This window comes from Aulostomus chinensis, chromosome 16, assembly GCF_037954235.1.
Source record: "Aulostomus chinensis isolate RoL2024-O1b breed Wild chromosome 16, RoL_Achi_v1.0, whole genome shotgun sequence".
In the NCBI taxonomy this organism is placed as follows: Eukaryota; Metazoa; Chordata; class Actinopteri; order Syngnathiformes; family Aulostomidae; genus Aulostomus; species Aulostomus chinensis.
The window spans coordinates 25,309,876-25,336,317 of NC_141335.1; the positions used below are offsets into that span (position 1 = coordinate 25,309,876).

The 26,442-nt window shown below is 48.3% G+C and overlaps 1 protein-coding gene and 1 long non-coding RNA gene across 2 annotated transcripts in view; one reads left to right on the forward strand and one right to left on the reverse strand.

Annotated features, from left to right (window-relative positions):
- mcu (mitochondrial calcium uniporter) overlaps nt 1-26,442 on the forward strand; it is a 52,629-nt gene that overhangs the window by 13,750 nt on the left and 12,437 nt on the right. Inside the window, exon 2 of the mRNA XM_086181118.1 lies at nt 12,646-12,759. Within this exon, the coding sequence (XP_086037244.1) occupies nt 12,646-12,759 (114 nt within the window). The remainder of the gene's footprint in view (nt 1-12,645; nt 12,760-26,442) is intronic.
- Nucleotides 17,686-18,600, reverse strand: LOC147247960 (uncharacterized). Its single transcript, XR_015109453.1, has 3 exons — nt 18,472-18,600; nt 18,154-18,273; nt 17,686-17,750 (listed from the first exon to the last, which is right to left on the reverse strand). It is a non-coding gene; the product is annotated as an uncharacterized LOC147247960 (long non-coding RNA).

Sequence of the window (26,442 nt, forward strand, 5' to 3'; positions counted from 1 at the left end):
CTAAATTGAATGATTATCATTTTATAAGATCCTGTTGGTCCACGGTTCTCACCGTTGCCAGACTGGGCCGTTTCCCACTGTGCTGGGCTACTGTTGATCACTTTGGTGAAGAAATGGCACATAATGTTCACAGAATTTGCATACTTTTTGGTGCCAGTGCATTTAGTGGTCTGATTGTTGAATAATCAGTTTTCTGGTCATCCTGGTAACTCCTGGACTCCCCTGAAACACTCTTGGTCTCCCGCAGACCACCCTGTGTATGTGCAAGTCTAGCTGCGCTCCTGTGAAACACCAGGCGTCTCAGCTTGCTCTCTCCCTGACGAGGCCCATCGTTTGTTAGCTGTTTGTTTGCTCGAGCTCTTGTTGTAAGCCTTTGATTTGAAACGAAGCTGTGTGGAAAAAGTCGAGCAGCACAGAGAGTTGAAGACATTTCCACTCTCACAATAGTGTTACTCATCTTCTGCCAGCTAGCCAGAGATCCACTACTCTATAAATAGGACGGAGGAGATGGTGGAGAGGAGTCTGTGTTGCAGGATTCATTTCCATGGTGACGGTGTTCTGAGGGATTTGGCTGTGTGATCAGAGTGTAGTTGTAGAGGACAGGATTCTGGGCCAGGTTGGGTATTTAAATTGCACATCTCGTAGGTTGGACGCCGTTGGTTACTGTGAGCCAGTCAAGTTAAAAGCAGCTCGTCCCTCCTTGTTGGTTGAAGACGTCTGAGTCACTCGTCCTTTGAGGTTTGACTAAATGCCATCTTGATTTTTTTTTCTCTTTGGAAATAATATAAAACATGCTCCTGCGAACTTTTGTGTCCCTGATGTCTTCACCTCAGTACCGCACACACAATATAGAAAACATACTCAGTACTACAAACTGTCTCGTGTGGACAGACGCAGACACGGATCTGAGTCTGGGAGGGATGAACCTAGTGTCAGGGAGGTGGAGTGTTTGAGGTTGAAGTGAGGACTCGTGATGCGCTGGCAGCATGTAGAAGGCATGCGAACGCATGATAGGTATTCAACAGTGGTCACATGTTCAGCATGTGGCGGCTATATTCAACGGTTATTAATATTTGGAGGTTCAGCTGTTCTGCCTGCTGTCCCCAGGGGCATTGATGTGTGATATGATGTCATCACAGGTTACAAGCAGTGCTGTTTCCTCTTCCTGCGTGCACGATAACTCTGCTGACTCACTCTCTCTGACAGTGTTGTGTTTCCATGGACGCATTTTAAAGTATCGTGTCAGAAACAACAAGATTCCAAAAAAACGACATTCTTTTCGTGCTCGCTTGAGGCACTTTTTGCCTTTTTTGGAAAAGCCTAAACGCACAAAAAGCCAACATTCCGCTCACATGATCAGTTGCTGCTGCTGTCAGACAATCCCAAACTTTTCCCACATTTCCAAAAAAAACCCAAACTGTCATGGTGAGCCCTTCCACTCCCACAGTTTCAGCAATGCCTGACTCCTGGTTGCTGCAGTAGTGCCTCCTCTGGTCACTGGGGGTAGTACCTGTTTGTAAAAGTGTGGTGTGCTCTGTTTAGGTGCATTCGTGATTTATGCTGAAGGAGAAAAATGTTTCAAATGTGCATTTCCTCTTTAAAAAGTTTGCTTCAATGTGCTTGACAAGGAGATGCAAAGCGACCAGTGTCGTTTGTGTCACGTATCCTGCCCTCATCCACGAGGTAAGATTACTCCCTGGTTGTCAGAAAAAAAGGCTTCAGGTATTCATCTCACAGCGGCTGTCTGGAGATGAGGCGCTTGTCATCGGAGCAGACGCTTGCCATTTGCCTGGGAAAACCAGAACTCAGCATCAGAATGAGTCAGTGATGCGGCTCCGACTGAGCTTTCAACCTGCACCTTTACCGACCAGGTCTAGAAGGGAACCCGGGGGAAATCCCAGCCCGGAGATGAACCTGGTGGAGAAAGCAAAGGGATGGGGGGGGGGGGGGGGTAGAAGAGTACAAAGAGGTGAGAGAGAGAGATGAAGAGTACCTGCTTTTTGATTATAAGCAGCAACAGACTTCTAGACCTTTTCTGTATTCCGCCTCAGGCAGTGTTTCTAATGCATTGAGCTGTCGTGTAAATCTGGGTGTTTTACACGGACGTGAGATATTTTCTTTACCTCAAATCAAGGCTACAAACTATGTGACAGGCAGATTCTGAGGGAAGAAGAGAAAGCTTGCAGCTTCTAGATGCTTTTCAAAAGTCGTGCTGCGGCTTCTGTTGCCAGGGTAACTCTTTGCACACAGAAAAAGTGCTTTTTCCAGCAGAGAATTGAAGGTTATCCATCTCATTGTCTTCTTGCTGCTGAAGCCGCGTCTCTGTTCTTCACGTCTCAATGAGTCCTCCAGCAGGACGCGTCACTTCTTTGTCCAGACGTGTCCAGAGTGGGGAGCCGGCCACACACCTCGGCTCCTGGGCCGCCACTCTTGGCTCTTCACTTCCTTCCATTCAAGAGTCTTTTTGGCCACACGTGCGACTTCTAGAACTCATTTTCTACCCTGCTTTCTTTCATATGTGAATGATTTTATTTTGACAGATATCATTTACAGGGAATGGTAGATTTGAATTTTATTTTCACCAATAACATTTGAAAAACTATTATTTTGGCTGCTGGTCTGAACCAAACACGCATGTTTGCTTCCATCTCTTTATCTGCAGCTGTCATTGAAACATTGAGGCAAATTACAATTTCAAGAACATTTGGATAAATGGTTCAGCCTGATGCAAATGAAGAGCTGTGCTATGTTCCCTCTGCCTGTTTCCTGCTCGTTAGATGAAATTGTCAAGTAAAGGATGTTAGAAGTCCTATCATTTCTGCACTTGGTCTGTTTTTCCCTCCTGAACACTAAAGTGCGTGTTCTATGTCTCAGGCTGTGGCAGTTTTTGGGACGTCAAGGTTCACAGATCCCTTCTTTACACAGTTGCGTTCGCATGAGGCAATAACAGGATGTTAACCCAAGAAAGGTCGTAGTCTGATAGAAAGCAACAAACAACCAAGACATGGAGTATTTTGATCTTAGTGTCATTACTGAAGCACGTTGTAAACACGTTGGCGTCTTCATCACGCCACGAAGCCCCACCAGAGGTTTTGCACCGTCTTTGTGACACCTACAGCAGTCAAACTGCTTTATGGCACGTGTTTCAGCTTCCAGAATTTCTTCCAAACTCTGCCACTAGCACAGTTGATGTGTTTGTTTTTACCAGGAAAACACTCAAAATATATCCAACGGAAAGTTTCAGGTCGAATGAAGGAAGGGATGTGATGTGGCCGGGTCTTTGCAGGAATATCGAGGAAATACTGCAAGGGAAACTCCTGTGTCAACACTGTCATTGAAATATTGCCCAGGAGAAGGTCAATTGATTGTCTCGGTCGTGTAAACGAAGCCACCGATCAACAACTGCCTGCTGTGTTTCTGATGGCCAGCGTTTACCTGGAGTCGTTCGTGCCTCCACCTGGGGAGTAGAACAACCCCTCGCTTGTGTTTGTCCACTTCTACTTATTCTCTTGGCATAAATGTAATGCATTTGCTGCTAAATGCTTGACTGTGTTTGCTGGCTGCTTGTTCGTTCCTTGTTGGTCGAACAAATCCGTCGATGATTTTCCGGAACTCCTTCTACATTTTGAGCAACAATCAAACCAGTCTGTTCAACTGAGTGCTGCTATTCATTCAGCAGTAGAGCTGCAGTGTTTCTGCTGGTTTAAATGATTACGGAGGCCGTCTCTCACACAGAGCCTGGTTGTTTCACCCCAGTAAAACTAGACTCCGAGCAAAGAACGTCGTCTCTCCTACATAGACAAGCTCCCGTCTACAAACCTCTAGGCGGTGAAATTCAAAACCTGGAGACAGAAATATACGACTGCCGGACATGTGGGTGATGTCACGTCCCTGCTGTCCTCTGTGACAGCTGAGGTGGGTCTGGTCCTCCTGTGACCGCCCCCCTCGCCGTCAGCAGCAGAGCCTCTAGCAGACTCACCATATCATCGGTTTTGTGTTTGGCCCAGATATTTCAGACTTAAATTCGATGTTTGTCTATTTTTGATTCTCGATGGATTAACACTGTCTGTAGGGCTGACAGTGAAAGGCAAGTAGTAAAAATCTTCCAAATGAATAGTGAACATAAAAACAGACAGACTCTTTTTTTAGGTGAATAAATACATTTTCCTGCAAACCCATCCTCAGCTGTGACGTGCTGAGCCACAGCGCTGCTGTCTGATGCACTGACCCACATCCAGTGAAAAAGTAACTTCAGACCTCTACCACAGACGAGGACCTCACACAACCTCACTTCAATAAGTCCAAAACATCCCTTTCGATAGCAAGGTCTCCTGAGCGGAACCAGCCGTGGCATGAAGTCCTGACATCGAGATGAGTGGCCGGCCCGGCGAGACCAGGCGGGTGTCCCTGAGTAGAGTCTTGGCTCAGCCTCGAGTCTTGGCGCCCAGACTGAGCTGTGGTGTTGTGATGCTGCTCTACAGACTCCTTGTCAGGGGTCAGCAGCGATTCTGGGACGGCGATTGTTTAGTCTGAGGAAGATTCGCCTGCGATGTGCAGACTGCAGCGGGAGGCTGCTGTAAGCCCCCTCGTCCTATTGTGAGACCCTGCTGGCTGTGTGGAGTAAGAGCTGCTTACAGTGGGAATCCATGTAAGCCATATTTTGCATAATGCATACAGCTTTTGGTGGTGTTACTCAATTTAATACCTAATTGTGTCAGTGAACGTTAGTATTGGCTGCTGCACTTGAAGGATAGAAAATGTGCCTTTTTTTGTGTTCCAAATATTATAATTAAACTGGGCTATTCATATAACATTGTGCCAGTAGGTTGTTCTTGCTATTTGTGGCTTTCACTGATGCTGAGAATGAGTGCTTTGTAAAGATTACACACACACACACACACACACGCACACATACATACACACACACACACACACACTGAATTTTCTCCTGCTCACTCCTTCTCATCTCTCCTCTCCCTCTCTCATGCTTCCTCCCCCTCACACCCACATTTCTACTCTCTGTACTGCTGATCATCAGCTTCATCTCACTGGCTTGGTTTGTGTGTGTGTGTGTGTGTGTGTGTGTGTGTGTGTGTGTGTGTGTGTGTGTGTGTGTGTGTGTGTGTGTGTGTGTGTGTGTGTGTGTTCATATGACACACGGTGCAGTGCTGTCCCTCTCCCCCCTGCCTGCCTCTAACCTTGCCTCTACTGCCTGGTTTAAAATCCCTCTTTTTCTTATCTTACGTCTTGGTTTTCATTTCATTCTTCAGTCGTCTCTTTCAAAGCCAGATGGAGGGGAATATGATAAACTCAGCAGTGTTTGTTCTGACATCATTTTCCAGGCCACTCTGGCTTTCCAACAATCTCAGTGGTTTTATGTTGTTGCTCCCGCTGCCCCTCTAAGCTTTATTAGCGTTGCACCTGGGACAGTAAATCAGAAATGATTGTAAGAGTTGATGTAGGACTGTTTTCTAGCATATATCAGCCGTTGTGCTGCCTTGCACTTCTCTCACTTGGGCCTGCTTTCCCTTCTTTGTCTTGTCTTCAGCTCGCCGTGTCCTCGAGACACCTGGGGATGAAGCTGCTTTGTTGCCGTGTTCCATTATGAATGAAGGCCGTTTTCAGCCCACTCATTCATCTCCGCTCTAGCGGGAGACGCTACGCTGTCGACTCGGCTGTCGGCTCACCCTGCCTCCATGTCCCCATTTGGGGATGACTGTATATGTGTGTATCTGTAAAATTTGTGATTGTATCCAGTGTGTGTGTATGGGTGTGTGTGTGTGTGCCCATGTGATAAATGGTGAAGGCGCAGCCACGGCTCCTCCTGCCTGGTCTACATTGGTTTGCAGGAACCCTGCAGCTGCTTGTTTCCTTCAGCCCACAAACACAGGCAGATATCTGCACACGTGACTTCCCCGTGACCGTATTCCAGGTCATGGAAGAAACAATTTTGAAGTTTTGCAATAGAAGAGGTTGATGGATGAAGGTGGAAACCACTCCTGTGAATATGTTGTGAAGGTGTTTGAGAACAGGAAGTAGCTTGAGCCATGGTAGATGACGACGATGATGATGATGACGACAATGACGATGATGATGATGTGTCCACCAGTGTCAGTCTGCTGCTCGCTTGGTGATGTGAGTTGGGCAGACATGGAGGAGTTAAACAGCAGCTACAGAGCAGGAGGAGGCCTCTGCTGGTGAGGCTGCAGGCACACCAGCATTTTCCAGGGTCGAGCGGCGATGGCGCTCACTTGACCTCGTTTGTGCACCCACTTGTCCTTTCATTTTGAATGAAAGACACACATCAGAAGAGTTTTACGCACCATTGAAGGCCATGTGCCCTTTTGTTAGCAGACCTGATCTAGAATCACGCTGGCAAGGTGGTCATGTGATCACAGCTGTCAGTTTGTCTGTTGGAAACACAACTCAAAAAGGTGCAGATGGATTATAATGAAAATTGATTCAGGAACAGTTGATTAGATGCTGAAACTGATCTGAAACTGGATCAAGCATCACATGACCCGGCCAGAAGGAAAATGGCTGTATTACAAATAAACATCTAACTGTACTGCCCACCCACCCACACAGTGACAGTTCATGGCAAATGTTGAGGAGCGCTGGACACGCACCAGCTGTACGGAGGCAAAGACCTCGTTAATAACGGCATGTGACTTGAGAGGTAGCGCCACCTGCTGCCTCCCTCACTGATCCAGCTATAATTCGCCATCAGTGGATGTAAACGTGGTTCGACGCTGAGATACATTTGGAAGGAAATGTTCTCGTGACCCGTATGAGCCCCGTCTACCTGGATAACACTCCCCCCGCATGCGCACGCACACACACACACACACACACACACACACACACACACACACACACACACGTCCACTCTGCAGCAGCTATGGGGTAGCTTGGTGCACTTAATGTGTTGGAAACCTCATTTAACTCTTCCTTTCGCCTGTCTCACTCTCTTCATCTCTCCTCTGTGGCCAGTGATTGCCTTTAGCCCCCCCCCCCCCCCCCCACACACACACACACACACACACACCTCACCCCCCAGCTTCATCTCTCTGACAGACTATGGTTCTCCCAGTAGTTAGGGAGAGGCAGAGAGGGTGAACGACTGAGGCAGGGAGAAGTTCTAAGAAATTTGGAGAGTTGGCCTGATCAGCTGATCACTTTGGTGCAAAGTCACTGGAAAGTTTGCAGGACATGCAGACAGAAGGACCTGCAGACAGCTGTCGGTGTCCGCATGTCGCTAGCATGCAATATTAAGTAGCACAAATGAGGACATGCGATGTAGATAAAATGGCCCCTGTGATGCATATGGACTCTTCTCTCTATAGGCTGCTTTCCATTCACCATCTGGTGTGCTGGAAAGGAAAAATATTCTTATTAATTAGTCTGCGTTTATCCCTCAGCAGCTTCCACTGGGCTGATGTGATGTGCTGCTGGTGAGCACACACATGCACGCCATGCTCTAACAGCTGCCTGACCTCTTCGCCATGTTATTTATATCATAGAACATCACGTTCCTGCTCAGGAACCCAGGTTGGTAAAGGCTGACTCGACCTGAGAGTAATTCTATCGGTCATTGCTTGTAGTAAGATGGTTTAAGGGTCAAGACATGGAGGGGAAGCGTGGACATTCGCCTGTCCCCCTCTTGTCTTTGCTGGAATTCCTCCCTGCAGAGATGTGTCCAGAGGAATATGACTAACTGCTATCATGCAGGGATTATTTTATGAGCGGAGGCTCAACAGCTCCTGGGTAAAGACTGATGCCGCCTCGCACCCTCAGGCCTCTTTGATCACGCCACTTGATTTAGCATCTGGGACATCTAAGATGCACCATTAGCTGATCAGAGCGCTGAGATATCTGGGAAAGATACGGCCTGCTGCTGCTTGTTTTCTGTCTGTGAAGCCAGGGAGATCACGTCAGGGTCGTCGTTGTGAGTGTGCAGAGGTGACCATGCGCCCGCCTGTGGCTGAGCCCCCCAGCAGGTGTCCAGGTGACAGCTCACTGACCAGTGACAGCTCGTGAAGCATGATGGATAAAGAGTTGGCACAGTTGGAGGAAGCTGAGGCGACAACTGGGGGGTTCAGGACTGACCGTTCACCGATGCATTTACCAGGACGACGAACTACTGTTGTTATCCTGCACAATCTACCCCCCCATCCCTGTCTGTCTGTCTGTCTGTCTGTCTCTCTCTCTCTCTCTCTCTCTCTCTCTCTCTCAACGAGCTGACTGAGTTAGCCATATTACAGTGGAGGTTGATCTGTTGTAGGTCAGGCTACAAAATAACACCACCAACCTGCGTATGTAGTTCCAGAGTTCTACACACACAAACACGCTTGACTCTCCCACACTTTGAAGTGGAAATAGACTTTTATTAAGCAGAATATAAACCCGTCCTCGACCTTGTTTGTTGCGTATTGTGGTTTCTTCTGGTAGAAACAGGGCCGTCAGTAGGGACGCCCCCGTGCACCTGAAGGGTTTGAATGTGTATCCGTCTCTGTAAGGTCCCGCGTGGTTGGTTGTAGTTGCTATCTAGAGAGAGCAGCTGTTGTCCTCTGTGACAATCTAATCAACGAAAATAGACGGGACGGCCCCTGTGAGGCCCTGGTGAGGCCCGCTGGCCTGCCGGAGCTGATAGGTCACGGCTGACGCTGCAGACACACCTCATGTACAGTAACGGTGCTGGAGGCAGGTCTCTGTTTCCGTAGAAGTCTTAAGTTTTTTAGGAGGAAACTCTGATTTTCTGGCCCTAATTAAACACTCCTGAAATGATGTGAAAGTCCTTATCCAATTAAATTTGTATATTGGTAATTCAGCTAAACAAATAGGCCTTAATCTTTGATGTGACACATTAACGATTACATTTTACACTCTAAGCTCCGAGTTATTTCACGCTGAGTAACCTCTGTGGTCATCTTTTTCAGAGGGGAAGTCATTGACCCTCACATTGCTGCAATTCACTTCCAGAATGAAAGTGTTTGATTGCTTTACAGCAGCGACGGAACCTTCAGTCATGACTGGTGTTGTAGCCCGACTGACAGAGAGCCACAGCTCTACTGAACCCAGTAGTCCTGTTTCCCTGAGTAGCAAAGACTTCACGAACCTTTTTAATGACAAAATTCTCCTTATTAAAGAGAAACTTCTTCTCCTGCTGCCATCAGCTGACAACACGGCACCTGTAACCCCAGGAACCTTAGAGGCAGCTGGAGGACCAGACACACACATCTCAGTTCAATAATGTCCTCCTCTAAACCTCCACCTGTCTCCTAGACCCCATCCCAACTAAGCTGCTCAAAGACTCTCTCCCCTCGTTAGCCCCTCCCTCTTAGATGTGATCAATGTGGCGCTGGTATCTGGTTCCGTCCCTCAGTCCTTTAAAGTAGCAGGAATTAAACCCTCCTCAAAAACAAGCCTGGATCCAGAAGTTCTACCAACTACAGACCAACAACACATCTTCCTTTTCTCTCCAAGGTTCTGGAGAAAGCAGTTGCTAAACAGCTCTGTGACTTCTCCACAGCAACAGCTGATTGGAGGATTCAGTCAGGTTCCAGGTTCATCCTAGCACAGAAACAGAACTAGTCAAAGGTACCAGTGACCTCCTACTGGTACCAGATGAGGGACTGGTCTCTGTGCTGGTCTGATTAGATCTCAGTGCAGCTTTGATACCATTGACCACCATATCCTTCTACAGAGACTGGAACCTGTCACTGGTATTAAAGGAACCACACTAAACTGGTTCAGGTCATATTTACTAGGTCCATCTCAGTTGGTACTAGTTAATGAGGTTCCTCTGAGACCAGTACCGTCAGTTATGGTGTTCCTCAAGGGTCTGAGCCCTTTCCTTTATTAAACTCTGATAAACTGAAGTTCTTGTGCTGGGCCCAAACACCTGAGGACCACCTGATCTGATGAGACAGGTACCCTGGATGGCACCACCCTGGCCCCCAGCACCACCGTAGGAACCTAGGAGTTCTCTTTGACCAGGACCCTTTCACTCCCACATTCAACAAACCTCCAGGACGCCTTCTTCCATCTACATAACATCGCTAAGATCAGACACATCCTGGCTCAAGAAGATGCAGAAAAACTAGTCCCTGCTTTTGTCACTTCCAGGCTGGATTACTGCACCTCCCTCCTACCAGGCTGGACTAATAAGTCCCTAAAGACTCTCCAGCTGGTCCAGAACGCTGCTGCCCGCGTGTTGACTAGAACTGGTAGCAGAGACCAGGTCTCTCTTGGACTGCTTCTCTGCATGGCTCCCTGTCAGATTCAGAACAGAATTTGAAATTCTTCCTCCATTATCTGTCTTTGTCTCTGCCCCACCCTCCTGCTCACTCTCCCGCCAACCGGTCAAAGCAGAAGGCTGTCCCCACTGATCCTGGATCTGCTCCACCTTCCTGCTGGTAAAGGAAGGTTCTGGTGGCTGCTGTTGCAGGATGTGCTTGCTGATGGAGAATTGTTGGGTGGAGGTTCATTGAAGGAATGAGGTGCTGGACCTGCTCTTCTTGGACAGAGTCAGGACAGAACTTTGGTTGGGATTTGGCGCCAAGCAAATAAAACTGACTTGACTTGACTTCAAGTGTTCCATGTGAACAGACCGGAGGAGACTGTCTCGCTGGTCTGTGGAGTCCTGCAGGCACACTCCTCCTATGGGTGGATGCTGTCCGCCTGACTTGTCATAGATAAGGAAGAGGCAGCTATAATCCGCCAGCAGCCTTCGATCTCACTACCAAGGTCCACTGCTTATCTTAATGTTTTGCTCTCATGCACAATCCTCTGTGGGACTGACAGTGTGGTCAGTCACTGACATCGTCCTCCTCAAGAGGCTTAAGGGCAGCTTCATTTTGTGGTGAGCATCATGCCATTAACAATAGAAACAACGTGCATTCAAGAATTAATCTCGCTTGTTTTCAGTCATGACGTGCAGGAAAGACTGTTGTCAAAGTCCCGTGTAGCTCTGCAGCCCTGAAGCTCCTCACAACCACAACTCAAACTGCTACTTTCCTCTGGAAATACTCCGGTGAGGTAATCGGAGCCCCGCTCGTGCTTGTCAGATGGAATTGACCAAGGTTGAAGTTGCTAGAGGAAAAGTAATTGTGTTTGTAGCAGCATGGAGGGAGTGTGAGAAAGAGATGGGGGGGGGGGCATTCATAGTTTGGAGCTGTGATAGTGGAGCATACATGTCATTAGAGCGCTCCTGAGGTTTGTCTGCTCCAGCCGTCCCTCCAAGGCAGCAGAGTATGAATTCATGTGTGTGCATGCAGGCCACACTCTGACCCGCCACCAGGAACCCTCCTGCGCAGCGCCCGCGTGCTCTCCGCCTGTCTGAATGGGTTTCCCCTGAGTGCTCCAGGTTCCTCCCAGCATCCACAGAACAGGAAATCAAACTCTGAGATATTAGACTGTTGTTTTTATAAGAGAATTGCGATAAACCAGTGATAAAAAGCAGAGTCAGAAGATGGACTTGTCATCACCACACAGGACCAATATGATGAAGCTCAACTTGACATTTGACACATGGCTCGTCGAGCCGTCACAGATATCTTAATAGTATCAATATTGAAAAAAGAGGCTTCAGGATAGTGGGACACTCGTCTTTGACCCACCTCACCTGTCACCCTGTGACCCAGCTCACCTGGGCTTCATTCATCATTTAGTCTGTGGTTTTAGTTCACGTGTGTTTTTGGTCAAAAAAATGAGGATTTCTTTTGGTTCAAGGCACTTCTGCAGCGTTTTCATCTCAGCGTATCATCGCGAGCTCCTGCTGTGCCTCTGACTGGAGCTCCGCCAGTTGATGGGTCTGAAGATGTGGTTTTCCAGTTTGATGTTCTTGTGGTTCTTCCCTCCCCTCGACTACGGTCTGTGTACTAGAGAGTTGAAGTACTGCGCTGCTGTGATCCGGCGCCACCTCATACATGCCTCTGCTGTGAGAAGTTAATGGGCTGCTCGTATTCAGTGTGAAACGTCAAGGTGATCTCAGTGTTCTCACTGCAAGAGGATCCCACTTGATCTCCAGATAATCTTCCTGCAGAGGCACACAACATCTCAGTTCCCCTTGAAATATTTTAGACTTTTCAGTCCACCTTGACCCTCTGTCACACACCCACACACACACACACACACACACACACTTGCACGGTGTGTGTGTGTGTGTGTGTGTGTGTGTGTGTGTGTGTGTGTGTGCAGCTGGATAACGGAGAGACAGGTAACTACTAGTTCTGACTGAGGTGTCAGGCTGACCCGCACCTCCATGTCTGATTGACAGTTGCAGAGGTCGAGCTCTCCTCACTCGCATACCTCAACACACACACACACACACACACACACACACACACACACACACACACACACACACACACACACCACACCGTGTGTGTGTGTGAATTGCAGCCGTAAGGAAACTACTCTGGCCTGTGACGAGAGGAGAAAATAAACACAGTTACCACTTTCACGCTTCATTATTTTAATCCTCTTTTGAGCTCATAGCAAAGTAGCAGAGGTGCTGATGGGGGTTCGTTCTGGAGGGTTGAAGGCACCAGCGCCGATGTTTGTTTTGCTTTTCTCTCTTCTGGTATCTGACATTTTGCTTGCACGCTTCCTAACTTGATATTTTGTGTGTTGTCTCTCCAGCAGGACGTACTGTCTGCTCCTTTCACCCGCCAGACTGTCAGGAGAGCACACGGCCTCCGGTCAGCAGCCCACTCCACACTCTTCAGCCATCCCCCCACCGCCCTGCCTCCACAGGTTAGCGCTTCCTCTCTTTATTTCTGTTGTGCAGAAGGTCTGAGAAATACCACAATTTACACATTATTGATCTTTATGACTTATGGGCTCAGTAACTAATCCATGTGTATTAGTTCAACAGCTGTGTGTGTGTGTGTGTGTGTGTGTGTGTGTGTGTGTGTGTGTGTGCGTGCGTGCGTGTGTGTGTGTGCGTGTGTGTGTGTATCTGTTTGGCTCATTAATGCCGACAGCACATGAATCCAGAGCTTCCTAATATTATATTGACAGCAGCAGCTAAAGCTCAGCAGCACGGTCAGCACTTGCCCAGGCCTCCATTACCTGATTGCAGTTTGAAAAGGTCAATCAGAAAATTGAGCAACACACACACACACACACACACACACACACACACACACACACACACACACACACACACACAGATTTTAGGTTGCTATTGATATCAGATCAACAGAATCAATCCTGCCTTGATAAGCTGCCAGATCCCACCAGAATCCCAGGAGCTAGTTTGTATATTTGCAGCATATTTTAGACACATCAGCTTCTGTCAGTTGATCCTTAATAATCTTAAATCACATGAGGATGTTTCCATCACCTGTTGTTCTATTAGCATGCTAGGCTTGTTTGGGAGGGAGCTCTTTGATGAGGTCAGTGGAGGGCAGCGCTTTGATAAGTCTGGTGGAAATCTATTCAAATGTATTCCCTGGGCTCAGAACCAGCGACCCCTCTACTGGGCTGCTGTTGCCTTGATCCAGTGCTGCTGGAGTCACCGTGTTCCTGCAGCCGCATGGAGCCACGCTCCCATAAACCTGATGTGTGAGAAACATCGGCAAGTTTAAAGCGAAGATATCGAAAGTGTTGCTGCAAGCGTTCGTTTCACCACGGCGCAGCTGTGTGTGAGGCTGGAACGAGGAGTTAGGAGTGTGTGTGTAGTTCTACATGATGAATTTGTTTTGAGGGACACCTAATCAGATTGAAATTAACTGTGTGTGTGTGTGTGTGTGTGTGTGTGTGTGTGTGTGTGTGTGTGTGTGTGTGTGAGAGAGAGAGAGAGCCATCAGTGCATAAGTAATTTTTTCCTCTGTTTTAATTAGATTGATAATTATGTTTCGTGTCTCAGCTTTTTCTTTTCTTCTGTCCACCTCGTTAAACTTAGGGCTTGTTGTTGTTGAAGTTTCCTTTTTTGTTTCGCTGAGAGTCAGAGTCAGAGCCGCAGACCTGCTCAGGAAAATCACAATTAGCTTCAACCCACACTGATTGTTTTGCCCCTGTGATTTTAATTACATTTTTACATTCAACTATATTTGCTGTCGGACTGGTTAGGAACAGGTTTGTCGTGGAGTTTGACCCCGTGCTGACTGCTGTAGTGGTGAATGGCGGAGTGAGCGTGTCTGCTGGTTCTATGCTGAGGTCCACCTGCCCGCAGAGAACTTGCAAACACTGTAGTCTTCCTCCACAGGCCGGCTGGACTCCTGTCTTGCTGAACACAAAGTTGACTTTTTTTAAAGTGTTATTTTTTGTCTTTTTATTAGAAAGTGTGTAGTGAAGAAATGAAAGGAATGCAAAATAGGACCCTGGTTCTGAGTGTGGCCTTGGCCTACATGGTGTGCACTTCACCAATGCGCCACCAGGGTGCCCGTTGGTGATGAATTATTTGATGATGCAGAGACTCTGGAGGCGAGGTTGGAAGAGACCGTGGCTGATTTCTCTGCATCTTATGGAAGATTGGGTTGCCATGAGTCCTTGTTACAAGTTTGCAGCAGTGACAGAGTTGCTGCATTGCTTTAGAAAATGCAACTCTCTTGATGAACCGTTACGAACTGGCTCTCAATCCCCAGCATCAGTTACAGTCATGTGTTCCATGTGTGCGTAGGTTAAGTAGGAAGAGTACGACCAGCGTTCCGAGCTGAAGGTGTTGGATCCAGAGCTTCTCAGCCTCCGTTTCCTCGTCATCTCCTCTCCGGCTTGGCTCGGTCAGACCAGAATCTTGCACTTTCTATTCCTCAGAGAATGAGACAGCTTGAATCCTGTACAGCAGATGCATTATGTTAGAAAGATCAAGCGAAGGTCAAGTGTGTGTATTTCTCACCAGGAAATGCTCCGCGTGCCAGCGACCGTCATGCACAGGATGAGATGTCCATGATGAGAACAGGATATTTGTTCCTCGAGTGTTTAAAACCCCCCCTGCAGCTAGCAGGACATTAGCTCGTCTCTTCTTTCGGTGTGTGCTTGTGCATGCAGGAGTGTATGTTTGACCTGCTTTGTTTGCATCCGTTTGTCTGCATTTTTGAGTCATTGGGCTTTATGAAATGGAGGCGGTAGGCGAGAGTTTGCACAGGGTGGGGATGTAGTACAGTGACAATGAGCAGAGGCTTCCCTCGGCTTGTGTTTACTCCGTACCGCAGGGGCCGCCCGGAATGGCATTGGGGGAAGGTTGGAGGAGGAGAGCACAGGAAATGTGTACATTACTCAGGCTGCTGGGACAAAACAGCGTAGCTGTGGGTCGTCCAAGCAGGGCCTTGTTCACAGTGGAGTGACACAACAGAGCTAAGAGGGAGCAGTCAAGAGTCTCGAGTGTCCCTCTCCCCAAAGAAGAGGAATCCCGAGGGACAAGTGTTTGTTCAGAGGGCAGAGCAGGGAGGAGGCCCGGAGCCTCAGCGGGGAGTGTTTGCCGTGCCAGGGCTTGTTATCTCTGCTGGGTAGGGCAGGATGATGAAGTCACAACCGCAGCAGTAGGAGGTTCCATCAGGACGTCAACACGGACACTCGCTCAGATCAGGTCGCATCACTGCCTGGGATGTCTACTGTACTCGTCACCTGGCCTCCACGCGCTGAATAATTCTCCTTTTTCTCATTTTCCATTCAGTTGACGTCTTTCTCCTTCAACCCTGCATTGCTGCAGCACACACACACATCTCACACACACACACACACACACACACACACACCCCGCTCCTCCCTCTGTCATTTGTTGGCATCCATCAGCTTAGACGCAACTTCCCGCGAGGTCTGCTGGGTCACACACACATAACACACACACACACACACACACACACACACACACACACACACATCCATATGCAGCATCACCACTCATGCATCGACCTCTCCTCCCATCTGCGCCTTAGCTTCTTCCAGATGGGAGTCATGGCAACGTGGAGAAGTTGTCACATGTCACGCCAAGAGTGAAATCTCACAGACGAGGAAACTCGTTGCTTCTGTCCTGGTTCTCCACAGCTGCTTCAGGCCTGTGGGATCTCTAGATTTGGGGGCAATATTTTACCCAGAGAAAGTCCCACCTCAGGATGTAGAACGCTCCGAAGGACTCTGAGGAACCATCGAGGGCTCTTGATTCCAGCAGAACGTTTCTGGTTGCTTCAGTCGGTTCTCTCAGGCGCCATATTTAAAAGAAATCAGCGGGGCAACTGCAGTTCTTGTTGCTGCAAGACGGAGTCGTGGTGGAGTAGAACAACACCAGCGCTGGGCTCAGGCGTCACTAGCTAGTGGTGCATTCACTTGGAATTAGTCAGCAGACGAGTTAGTCGAGACACGCAGGTGAAACACAGACAAGAGCGAACTGAACCGGACTTTCAGTACCTGGGCTCAAGTCCTGAGAACTTTGGGTCAGAGGGGGTTCATGTGTACTAAGAATAAATAAATGAATGGGTAATGATTGATAAAATGAGAAGAGAAGAAAAGTAATAGAAAGGATTTCAGGATTGCAATAAGTCAGGAAAGGGAAGGGCAGGTTGAGAGGAACTCTTGAGCAATCACACTGCGCTGACTCATGTTCTCTCCACGCCCGTCGGTGCTCAGCCCAGCGGCTGTTGCGCTCTCCTGGAAGACATTGATCAGTTACAGAAATCTCTGTTGGGCGACTCTGTGGGTGGTCTCGTTGGGGGTGTAGAACACGAGTGCTCCTGCTCTCTGGGCCCGGCGGTGAGAGGAGCTGGGACACAGACCGTCACTGAACTCTGCTCAGCCGCTCCGGGAGGAAGGTGTGTTCTTAAGAGAGCCATAAAAAGAAGTTGTGGCAATTTGAATGACACATTGAACTTCTCACGGAGAAGAAGCAGACGCCTCTCCCTGAAGCCTGAGTTCCCATCAGGCGTCTTTGCTCTGCATCTCCGTCACTGTTCTTCCTCTCCTTTTATGGCATCAAGTCAGTTGGTTTGTTCCGTTCCACCCATCGCATGGTTTGACCATAAACTGCATGAGGAGGCAAAGCTCTCGCTCCTCTCTCAGCCAGTGACGGTCCAAAAGGGATTTTTCAAAGTCATAAAGTTTTCTCAGGCAATGCTCATATTTAGATGTATAATATCACCATGGAGACCATCGTCTTCACACACCTCAACAATTGTGGTTTGTCCTCTGTCCAGACCCATGTAAAGCTCCGCCCTTCACGGATCCTGGCTGTTGTCTTAGCGACACCCTTGAAAGAGACTTAAATGGCCATTAGATTATTGCTCACTTACCCTTTTGCTCTAAAACACATCTTCATAAGTCAAGTCTCTCCTCCAGAGACCATAAACAGGACGGAGGAGTACGAAGGCAGCATTCCTCCTCATGGGGAGACCTCGCAGAGAGACGTCTCATAGTCAAAATCTATGAGTAAATTCCACAACGCCTCGATAATTATCTCAGTGAACGTTTTCTAATTAGTCAGTTGGGGATGCATGATGTGAATTATTTTCTGAGAGTACTAATAATTGACAACCCGCTTCTCATGGATGATAACAACAATGGAGTTTCACGTTAAACAAGTTCATGGCTGGGATTTTTAGCACGCTTATAAATGGTATAATATTCCGACTGTTAACACAAGAACGAATCCTCTGCCTTTTTTTCCCTGGTAATCAATTTCACAAACGTGGTCAGATTACACCTCCTTGTCTTGTGCGCTTGGTGTTTCACTGATTCTCACCTGCTACCCTGAATGCCTCACTGATGGAATGTGAGGAGGCTCAACGGTGCCTGGGACCACCAGCTCGGATCTTGAAACAAACAATAAAACAGGGTGTGTTTTAGGGCGTAGCTGCCTGTCCGCCCTTTGCTCCACTGCCTCAATCAAATATGGTTGCAGTGAGCTAAGATGGTGGCGGCTAAAACGCCAAAGTATCCCAAAACTGCGTGTGACATCATGCAGCGGTCAGCCTGAAGAGGGTCAACGACCAGCTTCAATGTTCTTGGACTGAATTAGATTACAGTTAAACCTGCAGCCGTCTCTTTGTGACTGTCTAAATCCTCACTGTCAGTCAGGGTGTGTGTAAAATAAACACAGGAAGAGTGTGTGTGTGTGTGTGTGTGTGTGTGTGTGGGTGCAGCTCACCTCAGAGGCTCAGAGCCACGGCTAATAATGTCTGCTGATAAAGTAGTAAAAAGATTGATGGTTCTTGCCTGCTTGGGCTGAAGGTCTGTCCCTATTGTTCCGTACAGTCCGTCTCCAGGGAGCCGGCAGCTAAATCTGTACTTGCAGACATTTTTACTTTCTTTATTTCTCACAGTCGTAAGGAAAAGCTGAAGAGAAATAAATAAAATTGACTGTCAGAGCTCCATCTATGCGATCGATGTATGTTAATGTATCTGTTGTTTACAACGTGGCAGCTGCTGGTAACAGATGGGTTATCTGTTTGTGTGTGTGTGTGTGTGTGGGTTCAGCCCTGTTTTATAATCCAGTGGCAACATAAACCAGAGTGATTAAGACTGATGTCACACCTCAAGTGGCCTTTATCAGCTCATCAGGCCGACGTGGGGAAGCGGCGCCATGTCTGTGTGCTGGGGCAGGATTTCAGGGCGCAGGTGGTGACGTCTTACTTCATTGACTTTGCTGCCTTCAAGTGAAATTGATTATTCCATCATGGCACACACACACTCACACACACGCACACACACGCACACACACAGATCAGCAAAATGTGACGGCTCAGGAAAGCTCACAGTTCTCGCAAGCATGTCAAGTCAGATTATTGATCAGCTGCGTTTGTGTGTTTACATGTTCACAGCAGAGGTGATGCTGCTGCTGGAGAGTTACCAGAGCCTGGGGGGTGGGGGGGGGGGGGGGCATCATCCATGTAACTGCCACAACAAGAGACACAAAATTACTCTTTGTCTCTTTTTTACCACCAAACGTGCAACTAAAACCTAAATAAGTTTGCATTTGAAAAATGTTTTTCTTTTGAATTCAAAATTGTTAATTTGCAAATCCAAAATGTTTGGTCGCTCGTGAGCGAGCCTGGCGTGTTCCCACTGATGTGAGACAAAGCCCCGGTTCTTTTAGACCCGGAAACTGAACTGTTTGACTTGCAGTCTTGGTAGTTTTACTCTGAAGTCAGTTTTTTAGAAGCAAATCTGTTTTCTTTGATTGCACCATAAAGAGTGAGGAGTAACTCCATCAAGAGGGAGCGTCGACTCACCGTCAGGAAAACACAAACTTCTCTCTGAGCGAATTTCTGTGATTGATCACAAGATCAATAGGAAGATTTTCAAGAAGAAAACCGGTTTTCTTTTCCTCCCGATGGTCTTCACACTATAAACTTCCACCGATTTTAAAAATGTCCTCAACAGGGCTGATGAGTGGTTCTTGGTCTGCCCTCCAGTATTCACACCAGTTGGTGGATATTTGATCCTCACTGAGGATTTTAACACGAGGGATGACGTATCAAAAGTGAGTCCCAAACATCTTGATTTTGATTCTGCTGTCTTGTTCTCAGCTGTAGAGCTTTGCTTCAGCAAGTTTTTACACGGTGGTCCAATCCACTCAGCACGAGAGTGGATCGTGGGTTCCACTCGCCGCTGAATCAGACTTTATTTTCCCCGAATTTCTTTGGAAAAACTTGCTCAAACAGCCCACTCCTAAGACAAGAATTCCCTGGCATCCCGAAACCAGGCTCGTCTATGAGCCCTGACCACATTACTGCTTTAATTACATCATAACCACATTCCTGCTCAGTGGAGGAATGTAGGACGGCCCACAAAAACACTGAGTCAGCGGAAAAGCATTTCCTTGATCTTTTCTGATTGTGCAGAGCGGCGTGACATCATGCATCATCATCTCATCCCACACATCGTTGTCATCATGACGCAAGCGTGATACAGGAAGTTCCAAACCGTGGTGACTGAAGTGCTGCGTGCGTGGCGCAGCTGATCGGTTCAGTCTTGCAGCGCCGACCGAGGCTGCCATGTGTCTGGCAGCACGCCAGAGGTGATGCCGTGGGGCAGCGCTCGTAGAAAGCCAGTAATCACACCGAGGCTGCTGAAGCTGTAATTTGTTGTCACAGGAGCCCTTAGAGATTAACTTAACATACACATTATTACCATCTGGTACACAAAAAGGAAGACGTTTAGCTTTGAGGCGCATGATTAAGTTGTTTTTATGGAGCATCAACAGGAGGAAGAGGAGGCGCAGCGGGAGGAGGGGGGGGCAGCGTGAGAGGGAGATGCAGGTGCCCTCGTCTGAATCCAGGGTGGTGATGGTGGGGACGTTATGGAGGAACAATACCAAAGGGGGGGGGGGGGTGATTTGAAGGAAGCCTTTGAGATGCACAGAGACTCAAATCCTAAGAGGACAGAACGGAGAAGGAGAGCAGCACAACGTGCGTGCCGATGATGAGGATTAAGATACCGTGAATAGACGCGCCAGGACGGAGCGATACAGGACGGCGGTTTTGTTGTGAGTGTTATGGAGACTGATGAGCTCCTCACTTTGATTTTAGGTCAGGATGTTATTTAGGGCAGATGGAAGGGCAGAGATGAGAGGAAGAGGTGGAGGCGAGATGAGAGGGCAGGCAGCTTCTTCAATAGTGGTCATCATCCACGGAGGCCAGCCCACGCTGATTCAGACCGACCTTCACCGTTGGCGATCATCGCCGCATCTGCTGCAGGCTATGAGACACCGCCGAGGACCCTTCAAGAGATGAGCCCGGCCCCTGCAGTCAGCCGGACTGACGGCTCTGCTGCCGGGCTGCTCCTCTTACCGCCTGTGGACATTTGAGGCTCTCGGTTTGTGAATGGGCTGCAGATTTGATCGATTTAGTAACAAAAATGAATCAGCCGGTCGACTTTCTCTCATTATTGAGGAGCTGATGCCAGAGGGGTGGCGGCGGCGGAGTTGGTTTAATGCTGCCCTGGGATGGAATGTTTGTTTATGACATGGGAGAGTCGTGTACTCGCCTCCTGAACTCTGACCTTTCAGCATGTTTCTACTCACCGATTCATGACTACCACATAGGAACTTTTCTCTTGAAGACAGGAAACACGACCCTTGGTAGCTCCTCACCGACAGCCTCAGATCTTTTTGTCTTTGACTGAAATATTTGATTTCAAAAGAACTTGTCAATGAACGATCTCTTTTATTTGTGCTTCTTCTCCACTCATCCCTGATTGCTTCCTTAGTCCTGCTTGCCACTTAACACCTATCAATAATATCTAGTTATTGATGTCTACGCACAAACATACACATCCATTTACCAAATTTCTACAGTTGTGTCATTATTTACATACATAGAGTAAAATAAACAAATATTAACAGTGAAGTTATCAATCCTAAAAGCTGTAAACACCGTGTGATTTTATTAACCCTACGATACGCTAGCGGTTACGTGCAGGGCTCGTGGGTCTGCTACCGTAGCTAGCGAGCTAAGCGCTTTCACGCTAGGAAATCTCAGTCACTCTGAGGCATTTTGATCATTAGTGGGAAAATCCAAGTTACATAAAGTTAAATAAAGCAAGCTTGTTAGCTTCCATCTGTAGGCCTGTTGTTCAGTTGCTGTCAGTCAGTAACACAAGTTCACACATTTTCATTTAACTTCAGCAAACGCACAGCAACAGGACTGCGTTTGACGTCTGAGTTCCCTGAGAGGAAAACATGTTGAGCTTTTCTTTCTTTGATTCATCTTAAATTAGAGTTGTGCTGCAGGTGAATTGAGGGATTATTCATCATCACACACCCCCGACACCAAGCTGCGAGTCCTGGCGGATCCTCAGCCAGCCGTATTCTCAGCCTCCCTCCCACTCAAGCGTCTTGCTGTCAGGTCAAAGCAGCAGCTGGGCACTGGTGGGGGAGGCATGTGGGGGTCCACACCCTCCCCAGGCTAATGATAGTGATTGGGATAATGTGGAGAAATTACCAACAACCACTTTAGGTTCCATGGCCGCCTGGGACAACTGTAGCATTTTGTCTGGCATGTTCTGCTGCTGCAGCAGCGCCATCATCATAAAACTGTAGAGCCCACAGATGAAAGCTGCTGTCAGAGGAATGAATGAGGGCGATTGTGTGTTGCTACGCTGTACGAGTCAGTTTTTGTTTGGTGTTTTTGTGTTGAGCGGCATCAGCCTGGTGTTCATCCGAGCAGTTCTTGCTTCAGTGGGTCTACATGCCATGTGCCCATGTGGACTTCAGCTCCCACAGACCTGCTGACACAGCCAGCAGGGGGCCGAGTCACATTCCTAGCCTCTCCACGGCCCTGCACGGCCACGGGTCTCGACATGAGCGGGGTGTACCATCTCGCGTTGTTATTCCGGACATTTCTAGAGGAAGCTACTGCTTTCATGTGCTTGTTACAGAATTCCCAGCCTCCGCTCCAGAAATAGCAGCTGCTGCCCCGGGAGGAGTCACAGAGATCCTGTGCTCCGGCCTGGATGTCACTTGAGCGCTCTCCCACAGCTCCCAGTCATATAATTGGTAGAGTATCAGCAGGCTGGCTGGTTTAGGACCAGTTCCACTCACAGCTGTAGTATTACCCTAATTACTTCACATGTCGAGTGGTTCCTCCAAAGCACAGAAGTCGTACTATCTTCTTCTTGTTCGTTTAAGACTTGGATTCTGCGTTTTCTAGGAAAGAGACAGCAATAAAAGGTTGCCGTGTGTTGCTCGGTTTCATTTCACATCGCTGCTGCTTGGTTTTATAAACCAAACAAAGCTACAAATTTCACCTCATTTCACCACAAAGCCAGAAAGTAAAAACTCCTACTCTCCTACTGCCTTGTAACTTTTAATATGACATTTTCAGACAGGTGACTCTCGCTGCATGTTTGGTCTTAACTGACATTTAATTAGCCTGAGCAAGCCCAGTGAAAAGCTTTGTACCTTTTATACTCGTTCCCCAAACAGTCAAGACTTCAGAGTAAGACGGGAACCAGCAGTTCTTAAAACTTTAACAAAGATAATTCACAACATTTATAAATGAGTATTGAAAGGATCCAGCGGAGCAAACGCAAATCTTGGTACATGAAATGTCAGAACACAGGGAAAAATGTGCTTTTTGTGTCCCGTTTCAAAGAGGAGAGTCTTGCATCCTCACAAACACAGCAGGTCTTGACCAGTGGCGACTGCTCTAAGACTGCAAGGGAAGCTCAGCCTCCCCTAAAATGTCACCCAAAAAAAAAAAAAAAGGCGAAATATGCTGTGTGTACATTCATTGACTAAATACGCGCTACAAAGCCTTCATCTTTTGTTCAGAATCAGCTCCTTATCACAGGTAACCGACGCAACCTCCTTCTCATTCATCCCCGCAGCGCCACGGCGCTTCACACAGTCGGACGCTCAGCTTCTACTGACTTCAATGGGGAAGCGTAGAGAGGGTTGTTCCACTGCAGCGAAACTAGACGGTCATTGGATAAATGCTGGGCTTTGTCCCGCCCATCGGACGCTCAACATCTCTGGGGTCTATGGGGCAGTGGGCTGGCCTGGACGCTCGGCTTCTGCATGGTGATTGGATGAGCTGTCGGAGGCGGAATCCTTTTTTGATTGACAGCTACATGAGCGAATCAGCAATCTTGAAGAATAAACATCCACCGGATCATTTTCCAAGTTTCTCATTCCATTGTTCTGAACTGATCTGGAGACTTTTCCGAGTCCCTGGAAAGGACGCCTGGTTGGTACGACAAGGTCACAGATCATTTTCTTGAAAAGGAACGAAGGGTAGAATTTACAATAAATAAACAAACACGTTTATGATGTAGGCCGGAAAAATGAGCTTCCCCTCCTTGAAAGACCAGCAGCCGCCACTGGTCTTGACTGGTGAATGAAGCTTCCTCCACCGCCAGTGGGTCAGCATGAAAGAACGTCCCTGTTCACTTGATATGTTAGAACCAGGAGCCAGGCCCGTCTGCCTAATTACACAGTTCAACTCTTCATTAAAACCTGCCGTTAAAAATATGTAGGATTCTGCCAGCTAGCTTGCTAGCTAGCGTGGAAGTTGTTTCTTGGAGCATTAAATGGAATCTTCAGCGTGATGGAGGTCCGAAGTTTCTGTGTGAGTTTTCTTGCAGAAGCACAACTGTGGGGGGCGTCAGACTACGAGGGCAGGGCGAGAGCCGGAGCAGCGGAGAGAAAAGTGGGGCATCTTGAGCCCTTCAGCAATCCAGGCGAGAGAGCCACTGGTGATGAGCCACTGGTGACGAGCCACTGGTGACGAGCCACTGGTGATGAGCCACTGGTGACGACGAGCCACTGGTGACGTCTGCACTTTGACTGCAATATTTTATTCAGTGTGGGTTTTAATAACGGTCGCCATGGACTCTGAAATCCTAAAGGGAACGTTTGTGCCACAGGAGTCCTGAGCAGCATTTTACACCTCTTTAAAAGTTGTTTTTTTCCCGACTAACCACCACACACACACACACACACACACACACACACACACACACACACACACACACACACACACACACACAACCCCCCCCACAGCAGCTTCAGCAGGAAAAGGCACCACAAACCCTCTGCTCACTTACAGCACCTTCAAGCCCAGGAGCCAGGTCACACATCAGCTGTTGGATCAATATTCAAGCCTTCTTTTGTCAATCAACCAATCCCAGACAGCCAGTGGGGGTTAATCCAGGGTCATGAGAATCTAGGGAGGACCTGGGCCACAACCCAGGAGAGACGCATGGTGGTGGGCGGGGCTGACCCATCCTATTCAGCTGATAACTCACCTGATTGTTCATCATGTTGACGGCCGTCATTGAGAGGTCAAAGGTCACTCATTATACTGTTGTGCTAATGAAATCTTTTCAGACATTTAGTTGGAGACCAGTAACCACGGTAACCCGATGATGACTGTCTATATACAGTGACACGATGTGACGAGTGATGGCCTCACTTGAAGGAATTAGGTCACACACAGCGACCTGGAGCTCCTGGACTTCCTCTGTCTTTCTACTTCAGCCACCTGGCCCGGCAGCACCAGCTGATCCTGCGTGAACCTCCCGTAGCGCCACACTTCTTCCCGTCCACACCATCTGGTGTTCTGCCGTATCGGCTCCGCCTCCAAAATAATCAGCTCCATTTCAGCCGCCATGATTTCACATGAAAACCCTCAATGCAGCAGCAGAGGAGCAACGCTGCCAACTAGCGCCCCCCCGATTGGAGCTGCTCTTCTCCAGCAGCAGTTAAGATTCTGCAGGCTGGTGGGATCACTGGTGTGTGTGTGTGTGTGTGTGTGTGTGTGTGTGTGTGTGTGTGTGTGTGTGTGTGTGTGTGTGTGTGTGTGTGTGTGTGTGTGTGTGTGTGTGTGTGTGTATGTATGTACACACATGCCTGGATATGGATGCATGGCTTTCATGTGTGGTCCGGATCAGGGCTGCCCAAAGACGGCCTGTGGGCCAGAGGCGCTGACATCTCGTGTTCCAGTACGTTTGTGTTCTCCGGGCTCTGATCATCTCAGACTGATCTTCGGCGAAGAGCTGTCGTGTTGTGGAATCGCAGTACGAATACAAGTTATTGCGACTAAAACATGTAGAGTTGTGTCGTTCAAACTTAAATGGTTCATGATCATGAACATGGGATTCCAGCGCCACTCGGGGGGGGGGGGGGGGGCTTTGGTTTAGTGTCTGCAGCTGCAGGCCTCAACCTTCCTCCCTCAGGCATCTCGTGTGACCGGCACCGACACGAACACGGCCACGAGCAGCTGCCGTAGAACCGTCTGGGGCGGGAACGCTGAAGGAGGAAAACAGGGCACCACACACACTCACGTTAAACGTTCAAACACCGATGGATCCCCATGTCTGCACCCCTCCGATCTCAAAAGTGACCCGAGGAACTCCTGGCGCTGCGTGTGGCGGTGGCCGAGCCGCCGCTACGCCGAGGCGTGAAAGCCTGCACTGCTCTTCAATAATGCATCAGGCTCCAGTGTTGCTGGTCGCGGGGAGGGCCGGGGAGGTGGGTGGCGCTGCCCGGGTGCTGGGTGTATAATGGTCAAAGTGGCACTTCTAAAGTCGCCCACGTGTCATCGAAAGGGATTAATTTACAGCTGAGATTGTATCTGATAGATTATGCAGGCCATGAGCCGGCATTAATTAATCAGAGCGTATCCAGGGTCTGAAAGGCAAATTATTGAAATGGAATGTAAAATTAAGCTGGAATTATTTATAGCGCGCTGTATCTGGTGAGAGGTTTGATGTTTGAAAGAGCCTAATCAGGGGAAGGTTGTTTTCACTATCAACTCTGCATTGCAGTGGAGACATCCGATTGGCTGCTCGCTGTGCTCTGTCACGCTTTCTCTCTCCGTGTGTGAGCGAGCGCAGCTTAACTCTGTGGCATTTAAGAATCTGACTGGAGATTTCTTATCTGTTAGAGGCTTTTACCAGGCGAGGAACACAGCCGAGAGGAGAAGCAGCATCTTCCCTCACACAAGTTTGTCTGCGCTGACACAGACAGTGTGATTACTGTCACACTGTTCTCAAATCCAC